Below are 14863 nucleotides of genomic sequence, written 5' to 3' on the forward strand. Positions count from 1 at the left end.
CAGCCCCAGCTGTGCTGATGTCAGGCATTCTTCAGGTAGGGATGAGAGCCTGCATGGAAACTCTGGTCCAGGTCTCCCGTGACACTTGTCCCTAATGCAGTCCAGGCTCCAGGATGTGGCGTGAGACAGTCAGGTCAAGTAGAGAGGATGGGCTGGTACAAATCCTTGGCCACATTACCCCTGGGCCTACATCAGGCACCTCTCTCCCCTCTAAAGAGTCCATTAGGGTTCAGATCAGCTGCTTCAAAAAGCCCTCTTGCAAGTTACCTGATGCAATGCCAAGGAGACTGCATAGTCGCTTCTTGAAACTAGAAAGCCCCATTTCTGGTCCTGATTTCAGCTTCCTGACCCTTGGAATGCCTGACATAGTTCTTTCCAAATGCTGAATGTTCTTCATAGTTGAGACAAGGCATCCATCCCTGTGTCTGCCACACTCATCAGCAGAAGCATCAAAGAATCATTTCAGGGGAACATGATTTCTCCTTTTTTAGGCCAACATCATTTGTCCTAAAATAACTATTTCCACCATAAGGACACAATATGACACTTCATACAATCTCCTGCAAAAGTAGAGTTCACGGACTCTGCCACAGACAACTTCCTAGATAGTGCTGACTCAAATCGTCATCAAACATTTCCACCACAAGGCAGAGAAAACAATCAACTGGGAAGACATTAACAATTTATGGGCCTGTGTGGATAAATGCATCCCCTGAAAAAATTTTTGTAGATGTGTAGCTTTGTTCTTTTGTTCCTTCCTTTATAATTAGATTACACTCTATTTATGTGTGATCTACCAAAATGTATAAATGCATTCTACTATCATGAGCAACTAATTAGAATAAACAAAATTTTAAATTTTTTTTAAAAAGACTACACATGTTCATGATCAAATGCTCAAACTGAACAGAAGGGCAAAAAGTAAAAATAAGCACTAGTAATTCTCTCCAGAAATCCTCTGCATATACAGTCAATCATATCCACACACGTGCACATGCGTGTGCACACACACACACACACACACACACATGCACACGTTCCCACATGGATTTCACTGTGCATTTTCTTCTATATCTTTCCTCTGCCTCTTTGTTACCTATTGGTGCACCTTGGAGACCTCACCCCTGAGTGCTGGGAGCTTCAGGTCAGCAGCTTCCCAGTCCCAGGGGGACACCCATGCTCTCCAGGGAGTCCATGGCTGCTTGTGTGATCAAAGGACACCATAATCAAATAAGCATGGGAGACACTGACTCATACCGTTAAATGGTTTTCTCTGCAGGAGAAATTCGTATTCCTTGACTATCTCACACACCGAGTAGAAGGCCAAGACTGGTGGATTTTATATGGCATCTCCCTCCCTTATTTCATCTCAAAACATTTTTTTCGAGGACCACACACCAACCTCTTGTGTGATGTGTTTTCTCTCGCTGCGATACTCCCCACCTCTTGCCCTGCCCCAGCCTTTGCCTAAATTATTTCCTACTCATCCCCATCCTTTGGATGATGGCTGAGTTTCAACTTCTCTGGGAAACGTCTTCAGATCCTGGCCAACCCCACCTCTTGTTCGGCCCAGGCCCTTATTGTGTCATGACTCTTTCCTCCACTATGCCTTTCTGGGTGCTCTAGATACTCCATTGTGTGGTTCCTCCTACCCGGCCCTCCACTCACCTTCAGCTCCCCAGGAGCATGGCATTGGCGATGCCCATCTCTCATCACCGCCTCACACCCGGGCACCATGGCGCACACTACAGTGCTCCGTTTATTAAATCAATATATGATGGTGGTGTCCCACAGAACCCAGCCCAGAAACTCCTCCAGTTGCTACAAGGGAGGAAATCACTCTTTCCAAAGACTCTGCAGTAACTTTCTGGGGAGGCAAACTGCCTTTCTGCATTGTGAATCCATTACCTCCTGGAATTTTCTTGTGCGTATCTTGGTATGGCGGGTGGTTGAGATTAGATGCGCAACCATCTTATCTCCGACAGAAATATCCCCAACATGTGAGCCGTTGGTGCCCATTGATATTCTGATGCAGAATTTGCTTTACGTTTTTAAAAGACTTTCTGCTGCAGCAAGATTTTGATGAAGGGAAGAGATTGGAAGTATTTATGTAAAATAAGACTAGTTTTCACTTATGATGGATATTCACATGCTGAGGGGAAAAAAATAGCACAATCTGACAAAAACGGGACCAAGTAGCTGCCACACATACGAAGTGTGCATGTCATCAGGCAGGACCCAGCTGGCTGAACACTGGTTGCAGCCATGGGTTGCTGGGTATGGTGTCAGGTAGGACACAGGATGAGAGGAGGTGGACCTGACGGTTCTGAAGTCACAGCATCAGGTCTTCTTCATGCTGGTTTGCTTACTTGGCTGAGTGACTCTCAGCCTTATTCCTCTCACCCGCCATCAAATGAGAAGAATGGTTCCTACTTCACAGTCGTGCATAGGATTGCCCTGGACTAAATCATATTGCAGGTGGCACATAGTAACCACCACAGAAGTGTTATGGCATCAGCAGACACAGGTGTGTGACACCAAGGACAATGGGTAGACAGCATAGTCTCGACAGAAGTTTCCATTAGCTTCAAAGAGCAAAAGAATGCAAAAAGTGAAAACAAGATTTTCTTTAGGTTGAACAATGTGCTACCTGAAGCTTTGAGCATGTAACTGACAATGACACCAAGAGTCTCAGCAGCCCTGTGGCTCAAGCAGTAGGCCTTGAACGCGGAGCTTCCCTGTGTCCCGGCAGGATGAGCAAATGCAGAACAGGGACAGGAATGGGGACAAGGCCACTGGAGGAAGGGGTCCATTGGCCTCCAACATCTGCAACTCTGGCTCCATATGATTCACTGAATTTCCTGAAGTACAACTGAAGTGATAAAAGGGTTTCCAAGGTACAGGGCAGAAAAGACTGTCACTCAGCTTGGCATCATCAGTATTCCTGGGCATACGTCATGTCACCGTGGGCTTCACTATTGTCATTCTTACAACAATCCTAACGATCATGATTGTTTGCAAGCTCTTACCACACAGCAGTCACAGTGCAAAGTGCTTAACATGTATCATGTCATTTAATCCTCACAAACCCCATGAGCCAGCTGCTATCACAATGCCTCCCACAGAGGTGAACAAGTGTCATGCCTGAGCCCTTTGTGGGACAGGCTCAGCACTGAGCAACAGATTTTATCACACTCAGAGTAAATGCCCTGAGCAAGTCCAAGGCCGATCACCTTGGACAGTACTGCCCAGGAGGCCTTGGGGGCCACTTGCATAGCCATCTGCCTGTCTCCACTGTGCTGCCTAAATCCCGGAGGCCCCACCTGAATTTCCTTAGCAAAGCAGCCCCTTTATCATGGGGCAGGGAAAGACCTGTAGCTCATATGACTGCTTGAGTCAGCCCAGGAACAGTGGCTCTTGATTTATTTTCCCCACTGGGACACACCCGACTGTCACCTCAAGCTGCAACACTCACTGGTACAATTTCCAGAGTGTCCAACTTGGTTCCACCTCTCTTTCTCCCATTCAAAACACAGTCCAGAAAGTGTCTAAGAGGGACATTATTGTAGGAGTGAACTTGAATCCTCGGTGATCACAACAATTTTAAATGTAAACCACCTACAAACTCTGTTTTCTTTCTTACTATTTTTGTGATGTTTTACAAATGTCTAGGCACCAAGTGAAATAAAATACTATTAGCAATCTCTTTTGCTCTTCTGCTATCTTTTTCTGTCCTGCCTAAGAATTTCTACAGCCTGTGCTCAGCTCCCTCCAACGGCAAAACGCCATCTTGATTTCCATTCCTTTGGAAAGAGAGGGAGAGATTAAAAGTACAATTTCAGTGGATTAAAAAGGGAAGGGCAGGGGTATATGAATAGGAAAGAGTAGGATGAATCAGACATCACTTTCCTATGCTCATATACAAATACCCGACCGGTGAAACTCCACATGTTCAACCACAAGAATGGGGTCCTAATAAGAGTAGAATAAGCAATACTCCATGTATGTAGAATATATCAAAATACACTCAACTGTCATGTATATCTAGAAAGAACAAATTTTAAAAGGAGGGTAATAAAAATAGAAATTCAAAGATCCCGAAAACGATATTACCACCTTAGGCAGACGTCGAAAATTACTATCTTCAGAGTTAAATGAACACTCAAGCCAACAAAAGCAAAATTCAAACACAGATCAGCAGAAAAATAAATAAATAACAAGAAGACAAAACCACCACCACCCACACAGTTTAATCCAACAGCATCTGAGTAAGGTCTTTGCTATTCCAGGTCCTCTGCTAGGTCCCCAAAGGGATGAAAAGACACAGTCCCTGAACCCCAAGATCAAGGGAAGAGAACCTAGTGAAAAAGAAACCGCTCTACAACATGATGAATACTCTAAGAGAGCAAGGGTCAAAACACTGTGGGGACATAAATGACAGGGCAGAGTGCAGCTCTGGAGAGCAAGGCTGGGATGAGAGACAGAGGTAAGGCAGCTCTGAAGCTGGGGTCTGGAAAAGGTAGGGTGAGGAGAGAGGAGAGAGCATCCTGGGATGGAGGTCAGAGCCACTGGGACAGGGAGTCTGGGGACCTGGGATTGATCAGGAGCAGGAAGAAAAGGAATAAGTGAGAGGGATCTTTGCCACAGGCAGTCTGTCAGTGTGTCTGTGCCTTATCCTACAAACAGTGCTAAGTGGGGGCATCTGGGCCTGGGGGTGAGCATCCCCCGCAGGTTTTGGCAGGGCGATGCTGGGAATCCCCATGGTTTGCAGGGACCTGGAAGCTGATTTGGAAGGGGGGTTCCACAAGCATCTCACTCTCTGCATGCCTGGCATGGTGCTAGGTGCTGGGCCTTTCCCTCCCCTAAAGCTCAACATGACACTTCACATTCGCAGGTGAGGAAACAGGCTCAGAGAGTGAAATGCTTTCCACAGTCCTCCAACCTGGTACTCTGGTGCCAGTCTCCACCTGCAGCTCTCCAAAGAGTCCCTGATGCCTCTGAAGAGTCCCACAACTAGAATGGAGACGAGGTGCACAGAGCAGTGGCTTTGATGAAAGGGGACCAGAGGGACAGGAACAGTGTTTCAGAGGTCCTTGGGTGGGAAGACAAATGCCCTTTCCACTTGAATTTTTGGGAACAATCAACTAGCGGGAAAAGTGATGCTTTGAATTTTGCTCCACTGGACGTGTCAGGTCCAGAGAGGTGACATGGAGCAAAACAGAGGATGCCCTAGTGTTGGGTCCAGACATGGAGGGTGGTCTCCACTACTGCCTACACCCTACACCTCATGGCAAAGTGCATGAGCATGGCTCTTGGTAAGTCACTCACGCATCTGCTCATTATCCATCCATCCATTCAAAGGTGATTTCTAAATTAAACTTGGTGTGGACAGGCAGAAAGGGCCACATGGCACCCATCTTCCACAAATAGCACTTCTGAGAGAATACAGACACAAACTGATGCATTCTCACACACACACCTTCCAGCAGGGCTACGCCTGTGTGCCAGAGTGCACGCACTCAGAAGTGCAAAGGAACTGCTGTTAGAACTTGAACCGAGACACTCAAACTGTGCACTTTTGTTCTATGACATAAAATATCATTTCCAAACCAGAAGAGAAAAACTATGCGTACTTGAGGAAGACAACGGTGGTGTCGCTTCAATGCACTACCTTACGTGTGTCTTGCCGCACACCTTAGTCCTCTGTGCTCACTTTGATAGACTAGGGGCTCCTGAAAAAGCAAACTGGGGCTTAGAAACTGGTGCATTGGGACTTAGTGAGGACTGTCATCAACAGCCCAGGGGGTGGAGGGTTTTGACTGTTTTTGTCTAGAACTAAAGCACAGCGCCCTCACCTGGAGTCGCTGATCTTGACTCCCAGTTCCAATGTTTGGTCATGTCACATTGACATTCAGGTAGGGCTGGAATAGACAAGAAAGCAAGCTTCAAGCCTACTCCAAGGGATCCAGTTCAGAGTCCCAAGGAGAGAAGAAACCCTTCTGAGTTGGACTTTGTTTTTGACTCCCTGGGGTCAGTCACTCTTCCTTGTGCGAGCGCTCTCTCTCGCTCTCTCTGTCTCTCTCTCTCTCTCACACACACCCATACCCACACCCACAGACGTGCAAAGGAAAAAGGAAGGAAAAAAAAAAAATTAAACAGTTTTCTAAAAGGTTCGTGCAGCTTCTTGCACATCAAATGGCTCTTAGAAAACAACATTTTAATGATTTCTGTGTAGACGAATCAGAAACATATGGATTAAATTTCCCTTAAAATATACACATGTAATTAAGGAGAAAAGTGCTTGGCAAAACACATTTTGTGTTTTATCAAACCCAACATTTGAAAAATAGGTTGAGACATCCAACAAATCCAAACCCAGCTATCCTGCCCGTCCTGTACAGCACACGCACGTGGCTTCTAGACAGGGGACCCAATTCTGCCTCTTCGGACCTTTGCTCCTTCCCTGGGTTTCAGAAGAACATATTGGATCTTAATGGAGAGGTTGATTCCCTGCGCTCTGCAACAGGGGTTATCAGCCTTCCTTTTCCCAATGCCATTTCCATTTTCTGGGGCTGGGCCCCCAAGCACAGCAGAGACTTCCTGACCATCCTGCAGGGGAGTCCAGCAGAGGAAGCCAGGGTCTGGACTAAGGCCTGCAAGGCACACCTCCCATCCCCTTTGCTAGGACACCCTACTCCTCCTGAAGGCCCTCTATTAGAGACAAAGGGAGGAAGAAGAAACAAGATTAGGCTCTTTCCTGTGTCTTTTCTTCCCGTGTGCAAGAACAAAGTGGAAAGATTTTTTTTTTTAACTGCAGTCTTTGTTCATTTCCCCTCCCCGAAATGGGTATTTATTTTGCACCTACTGTATAAGGGATGTCAGGCTGGGGCTCCAGTCCTCATGAGACCAACATTCTCCCTAGACCTTGTTTTCTGGGGCTGCAGACCCTAGGGCTCGCATGACAGTCACCCAGGCCTTGGACACGCACACTCCTCTCCTCTGGGCTCCTCCACCTCCTCCTCCCTCTTCTTCAGGGTGATTGGGTCTCTGGGTTCTACTGCCCAGACCTCTTTGCAGCAGAGCTGTCGACATATTCTGCCTATCCCCTTAGTTTCTGGAATCTCCTGATGGTTCTCACACCCTCTCGCTGCTCAACCAGTCCTCCCAGGCTTCCTGGCTACTTTTCTGGGTCCCCATAGAACATGCTGTCCCTGCTGCTGCTGGGGTCCAGCCCACGCCACCGGCTCCACAGCCCCCCACCCCCAACAAGGTGCTCCTCCAGCTTGGAGCCCCGGCAACCTAGTCACCTAATGCCCTGCCTTCTGATACCATCCCCTATGTGATTAGGTTCAAACATATGCATCATTCACATGCACATTCAAATCAAAGCACTTGCACACTGGGTCACCACTGTGTCCAGGCATCCTTCTATATGCTTCATTCTCAACACCACCCCTGGCAGGCCGCCATGATTAGCAGCTCCAATTTATGGATGAAGAAAATGAGGCGCAGACATTTTTTGTATTCACAGACGTATTGATGGGGCAAGCTTGGGGGTCCTCACTAGGCTAGTCCTCACCAGGCTGGATCTGGGGGTGACTCTGGGTCCCAGACCCCCGCCTCCCAGTCATCTTCCACATCTTCTTCTGTCTTTCTTGGAGAGTCTGTGAGCCACCAATGTCTTTTCAAAAAGTTTCTTTTCCATTTAAATTAATCAGGGTATGATTCTGTCATTTGCAAGCCCCAATAGGAAAGCAAGGGCTCTGGCTGACTCTTCACAGCCTGGGAGGCACAGACTTGGTGGAAAAGCCATGTCGAAAAGGAGCTGGGGGCACAAGGAGGCACCAGGCTGAATCAGCAGGCTCCCCCCCTAAGAAAACGCCAAGTAGAGAAAAAAGCTGGGAGCACCGCACCCCACTGCTGGAACAAAGCAGGGCCAGAACAAAGGCAGAGAGAAGAGGCACTTACATAACCACAGGCTAAAGGAATGAGGGCTTCTGAGCAGCTACTTTCTTTTTTTTGGTACTAAAGATTGAACCAGGGCTGGGGGTATAGCTCAGTTGGTAGAGTGCTTGCCTTGCATGCACAAGGCCCTGGGTTTGATCCCCAGCACCGCAAAAAAATTAAAAAAAAAGATTGAACCAGGGGGCTTAACCACTGAGACATACCCCAGCCTTTTCTTATTTTTTATTTTGAGACAGGGTCTCACTAAGTTGCTGAGGCTGACTTTGAACCCTCTATCCTCCTGCCTCGGCCTCCTGAGCTGCTGAGATTACTAGGTGTGTGCCACTGCACCCAGTTGAACTGCTTAAGAATGAGCATTTGGATAAGCAGGAAGGGAAGGCAGGGACAATAGGGATGAAGGCTCAGTGAACAGAAGGGATCTCACCAGAAAGTACTCTAAAAAAAAAAAAAAAAAAAAAAAAAAAAAAAAAAAAAAAATCTTAGTTTTATGGAATCCTCTGCCAGATCTTAGCAGCTCTCACAAAAGCCTCCTGTGTCCCCTCATGGAGGATATGGAGTCAGGCATGGCCTTAGTCTTCAAAGTCTCCCTGAGAGCCAGTTGCAGTGGTGCATACTTGGAATCGAGCAGCTGGGGAGGCTGAGGCAGGAGAATCATGAGTTCAATGCTAGCCTCAGCAACTTAGCAAGGCCCTAAGCAACTCAGTGAGACTCTGTCTCTAAATAAAATATAAAAAAGGGCTGGGATGTGGCTCAGTGGTTAAGTGCCCCTGGTACCTAATGTACCAGGGTCTAATCCCAGGTACCAAAAAAAAGTCTCCCACAGAGATCTCTGTTGGAAAGAAACTGCTGCATTCATTGATTGGGCACCTGAAAACCCTATAAAATGTATTTCTAAAGACCCCACAAATGTAGCTAATTGAATTCCCAGGGCAGCAGCAGGGCTTATCCAGGAGCCACCGTCTTTGAAGCTACAAGTCTCTTCAGTGCCAAAGACAAAAGCAACCACAGAGGCAGGCACTGACCTTGTAGCCAAGGAGGCAGAACATGGGACAAAACAGGAGTTTACCAGCCAGTTTCATTGAAGAAGAACATAACACACAATAGCTCCTGAGAAGTATCAACCTGCTCTACTCTGTGCCCACGGGGTCGGGGCTGCTAGGAGAAAATGACCTTGTATTGGTTTCCTTTGTTAGGGGGCAGGATCTCCAACCAGGAATAACCCAGCCAGAAACCAAGCTTGGAGCATGTGTTTTGAGTACATGTCATCAATAACTAGATCTGAGCTGGAGGGCTTTCTAAACATGAAATACATTTCTTCAGTTTGAGAAAAGACTGTGGGGCTGGTTTGAATTAGATGGAATGGAGACAAGAATTTTCCGAAGTTCTCTTTTCTTTCCCTTGAGTGGCTGAGACGAGATACAGTACCTGGCTGACCCTGGTCCCTGCCTTACAGCCTGAATGGGTGGTGACTGAATCTGGGTAGGGGATGATAGACAGGTCCCATGAGGGCTGCAGACGAGGATATTAAGTATCATCCCCTACATTCCATTGCTCAAGAGACCGGGATATTAGGATTCTGCCTCAAGATCGTCACAAGCACAACTCAACAGCCCGTGTGATCAATGGTAGCACGGGTCCCTTACATATTGCTAACATTGGAAGGTACAATTATGCCTTTAAATCTCAGGGTGCAATTAAATCTCTATAATGGTGCTAATGGCTCAAGCAACCTTGAAGCTGCTGTCAGTTTTTAAAAGATCATTGTGAATTGTTTTATGCCTAAAATTGCTCTGTAAAATCTTGTTAATTTTTCATCTTCTGTTGAGAATGTATTTAATGCTAAGAAGATGGCTTTCTTCCAACCCCAGTGCACAAAAAGGGACAGTTTCATTTAGGTCTTCATCAGCTGACAAGATTATCTTGAGGACTAAACCCCACTGAACAAAGCTGAGCTCAGCCCTCTGAGGTTGGATTCCTTTTGTCCCTTAAGGAAGAAACCAAAGTAAAGAATAGGGCATAGGACATGGCCCAGTCCAGAGTCCTCTGATGGATATCCAGATTTACATCAATTCTCCACTTTAGAGACCAATTAGCTAAATGGGAGGGGAGGGGGATCTATTTGTGGCCCTGCCCTCCTCAGCAAGTGGCAAGTCCCTTTCTTGATGTTCCCACTGTGCCCTGGCTTTCCATAACTGTAGCCAGTATATGACACCTGATATTCTAATGATCTCATTACATGTTTGTTCCAAACTCAGCTGTGAACCCTTCAAGGGAGGGACTGTGTCCAGTTCACCATTGACACGTGACAATAATTGTCAGAACAGTGAATGAGAGGAGGAACTTCTTACACTGACTCTCAAGGATGGGTAACAGGTAAACCAGGAAAGGGAGGGAGCAGGGATCCAGCCAAAAAGAACAAGCACAAAAGAAATGTTTCAGAGTCAGAGAGTTGAAAGTCCTTTAATTATTGATTGGGCTCTTAAACAGTGACCTAGAACAATTGAGAAGCTTGATTAATATTCACATTATTTTCAAATAACAATGATATGCAAAATGCACTGAGTACTTTGTGTGAGCTACTGCTGTGTCCAGGGCTGCACACGCCTCTGGAGGTGGTATCCTTAAGCTCAGGAAGACCAAGCTACTTGCTTAGGCTCACACAGCCCATAGAAGGAAGAGCAGGGTCCAAAACAACAATTCTTGCTGTCAGCTACACTTAGACAGAATTCTGAAATGGGATGCTGTGATAAAAACTGGTGCTGATATCCTCGAAACCTTTACGGCAGACAATGGGGCAGATTTCTCCTCTGAAGACATCATGACTTTCTGACTTGCTTATCTCAGGACAAATGCTCGTTTAGGAGCCTCCAGATATGACAAAGTAGAGCAAAATCCAAATGAAGAATGAGGACGGTGGAAACCTTAAGAACAATTCAAGCCCTGTGTCAATGTCTTCTCACTTGGGCCTCCCAACTGCCTCAGGAGGCAGACACAACTGTCACTCACATCACAGGGGAAACTGCCATCTAAAGGGAGGGCGCACCCTGGGTCACAACCACAAACAGGTGGAAGGCTAGGTCCCCCCTGAGGCCATCAGATGCATCGGCCCAGTCCTTGCTCACTAAAATCCCAACTTTAGTGGGCAGCTGAGAATTTTGGGAAAAGAACCCCAGGGTCTATGTGAAGACTTGAAGGGAGGAGTCACAAACCTGGAGACAAGGACCTCTGCTACAGTCCGTGCTGCCGTGTGGTCTGAGAAAAGAGCCCAGCTGATCCCATTGGAACCCCAGAAGCACCTGGCCCTGAAGAACCATTTCAGGGATCAGAGCAAGGATAACGCAGGGCTCAGTAAATCAGAGCCTGCAGGTTAAATGCAGTCATCTCTATTTGTAGATAAAATGTTGTACGGGAGCACAGCCCTGCCAGCTGAATTATGTATTGTCTAGGGTTGCTTTTGTGTCGTAACAGCAGAGTTGAGCAGTTGCCACAGACAATATACGACCTGCAGAGCCTAAGAAACATACTGTCTGGCCCTTTACAGAAAAAGTCTGCCAACCTCTAGACTTTATGTTAGGGGCTTGTTGAAAACAGCAACCCAGCTTCTCCAGGAAAAGCAGGCATGAGTTTTACCTACCCAGTTGCTGTTTGACATACTTGGTTTATAATTCTCTCTATATATATTTTTTAAATGAGTATATATATCCCAAACCCTTGCCTCTCAAGCCCCCAACTCCACCTCTAAAAGGAACAGCAGCAGGGGCTCTTACCTTTGTTGTACATGTTCGTTGGCACTTGGACGTCACTCAGACTGATGTTCACAGGCAAATTATTAAAGTGGTCATTTGGAGCTAAGATGAATTCCTTCCCCAGTTCCAAAAAGTTCCCGTCTTTGTCCCTTTCATTGATCAGCACAGCATTGAAGTATTCATACTGAAAAGGAAAGTCAGAAGATGTTACCTACAGCTTAGGGAGGAGGGCTGTGAGCTCAGACACACCAGGGCGTGGGCCCCCATTGGCTCCTGTAATCTCTTCAAGTCTTAAGAGACTGTCTGTGGCTGCTTTTGCTCAGGTGTGATAGCACTATATAAATATTTGCCAAAGTCATTAAATAGTCTTGAAAACCCATGAATTTAAGGGGTTACATAGTACTCTCTTTTTAGAAAATTACTTATATATATATTTTCTAGTTGTTGACGGACATTTATTTATTTATTTTTATGTGGTACTGAGACTTGAACCCAGTGCCTCACACATGCTAGACAAGCGCTCTGCCCTGAGCCACAACCCCAGCCCTATATAGTACTTTGTGAAATTAGAGAAAGTTCCCTTAAAAATATTTTAATTCTTTACTTTGGGAGATCAACCCTGCCCTAATGCAGTCTACATTTAAGTTGAAAGAGGTTAAAAATCAACAAAAAAAAAAAAAAAAAAGAGCATATACATGTTAGATCATCCCTACTTGCTATGGAAAAATAACAAAGCGGTAAGGGGAAGAGCAGAAGGACTGCTTTTCCAGGAGGTGTGCTGCCATGGGGACATCTGCACAGAGGCTGAACAGGGGAGGAATCAGTTGTCTGGGCACCTAGAAGAAGCATTCCAAAGAAAGAGGGTACCAAAAAGAAGAGACCCGCACATGGGAATGCATGGGTACCTTTGACAGATGGCTCCGTCCTCACGATCTAACGTACACAGCATGTTTGCTTGCTGCCGAAAATTATTCTAAGTTTTTCGTGGTTAACTTGCTTGGTCTTCTAACAATTTCATGAAGATTTTTATGAGCGTCTCTGCTGCACAAATGAGGCAACTGAGGTACAGAGAATCGACGCACCCAGCCAAAGATTACACAACTGCTAAGCAGAGCCAGAATTCAAACACAGAAAAGCAATGCCCAGACTTTGTGTTCTTCTGTCCTGTGGTATTATTGCAAGATAGTCAACGGTGGGTGCGGCTGGAATGAACAGATCAGGATGTTGAAAGAACTATGATGCATATGATGAAGCCAGTAATGCAAAAAGTGGACAATGTGCAAAAACAGGTAATATAAGCAGAGAGAGGGATAGTCAACAAAGCAATATTGAATGCTAAAAAATAAAAAATACTATAACAGAGATGAAAACTGCCCAATGGCTCATCAGGAGACTAGACACAACTGAAGAACCAATGAGATTAAAGACATGTCAATAGAAACATCTCAAACTGAAAAACAAAAGGAAAAACAAGGAATCAAAGAATTGTGGAACAATTATGAAAGAGTAGCGTCTAAGTAATTAGAATATCAAAAGGAGAAAAAAGAAATCAAAAAATATTTGAATCATGGCTGAGAATTTTCCCAAATCATTGACACACACCAAAGCACATATCCAGGAAGCTCAGAGAACACAAGCACAATGAATAATTAAAAAATCAGCACCTATGCATATCGCAGCGAAGCTACAGATGGGTTAAGACATTCGGTTATAAATTACCTGTACTATTCACGAAGTGGTATAGGATTGCTTGAAAGTGAACTCAACAATGGGATTGTAAATTACTACAACTACTACGGAAATCAGTGTAGAGGTTCCTCCAAAGAATAGGAAAGGATCCACTATATGAACCAGCTACACCACTCCTCAGTATTTATCCTCAAGAGTTAAAGTCAGTGATACATGCCTACCCATGTTTATAGCAGCACAATTTACAATAGCCAAACTATGGAACCAGCCTAGGGATCATCAAATAGACAAATGGATAAAGAAGACGTGGTATATATACACAATGGAGTTTTATTCAGCCACAAGAATGAAATTATGTCATTTGCAGGAAAATGAATGGAACTAAAGAGCAGAGCACCAAGTTAAGTAAAATAAGCCAGACTCAGAAAATTAAGGGTCATATGTTTTCTCTTATATGTGAAAGCTAGAGAGAAAAGTGCAAAATAAAAGTGGGGGGAAGGGGAAATCCCGAAATTAGAAAAGGGATCAGTGGAGTAGAGGAAGGGAGCCAGGAGGAGGGAGGAGGAGAATGAAAAGGGAGGTAGTGGGGAATGAAATATGCCAAATTATATTACGTGCATGTACAACTATGTCACAACGAATCCCACTATTATATATAGTTATGATGTACCATAAAAATATATTAAAAAATGAAAGTAACCTATAAGTTAAAGTCTTAAAATTAAAACTGAAAATTGTAAATGTATATTAAAAACTCTAGAGAAACTACCAAAATAATTTTTAAATGAAGTATAATTTATATGCCAAAAGAGAGAAAATTAAATTACATAAGATGCTCAGTTAACACTAGAGAAGGTAGAAAAAGAATAAAGGACAAATCAAAACAAAAATAAAGAATAAAGGCAACAAATGGAAAATAGTTACAAATAAGGTTCATATTAACCCTAGTATACCAATAACTATTTTAAATGTTAATAGTCTATTTACTTATATTTACTTATTTATTCTTTTAGTTATTGGCACTGGGAATTAAACTGAGGGGGTATATACCACCAAGTCACATACCAGTCCTTTTTATTTTTTTTATTTTGAGATAGGGGACAGGGTCTCACTAAGTTGCTGAGGCTAGCCTCAAACTTGTGATCCTCTTGCCTCAGCCTCCTAAGTCACTGGAGTTACAAGTGTATGCCACTGCACCAGGCCTAACTACACAATTTAAAAGAAAGAGATTGTCATAATGGATTTTTAAAAACACTCAAAACAAGACCCTACTATATTTTGTCCAAAAGAAATTTACACATAAAAATGTAGGTAGAGTAAAATCAAATTGAAACCTGGGGTGGGGAATAAAAGGAATGTAAAAAGATACACTATGTAAATGCTAATCCAAAAGCTGGAGATACTACGATAATTCCAGGCAAAGAAGATTTTAGACCAAGGAGAATTATCAGGGGAAAAGATAG

The 14863-nt window shown here is 44.7% G+C and overlaps 1 protein-coding gene across 1 annotated transcript in view; it reads right to left on the minus strand.

Annotated features, from left to right (window-relative positions):
* CACNA2D3 (calcium voltage-gated channel auxiliary subunit alpha2delta 3) overlaps positions 1-14863 on the minus strand; it is an 871596-nt gene that overhangs the window by 528318 nt on the left and 328415 nt on the right. The window contains 1 exon segment of the mRNA XM_079115690.1: positions 11733-11895. Within this exon segment, the coding sequence (XP_078971816.1) occupies positions 11733-11895 (163 nt within the window).

This window comes from Sciurus vulgaris (genome assembly GCF_902686455.1).
Source record: "Sciurus vulgaris genome assembly, chromosome: 16".
Classification (NCBI taxonomy): Eukaryota; Metazoa; Chordata; class Mammalia; order Rodentia; family Sciuridae; genus Sciurus; species Sciurus vulgaris.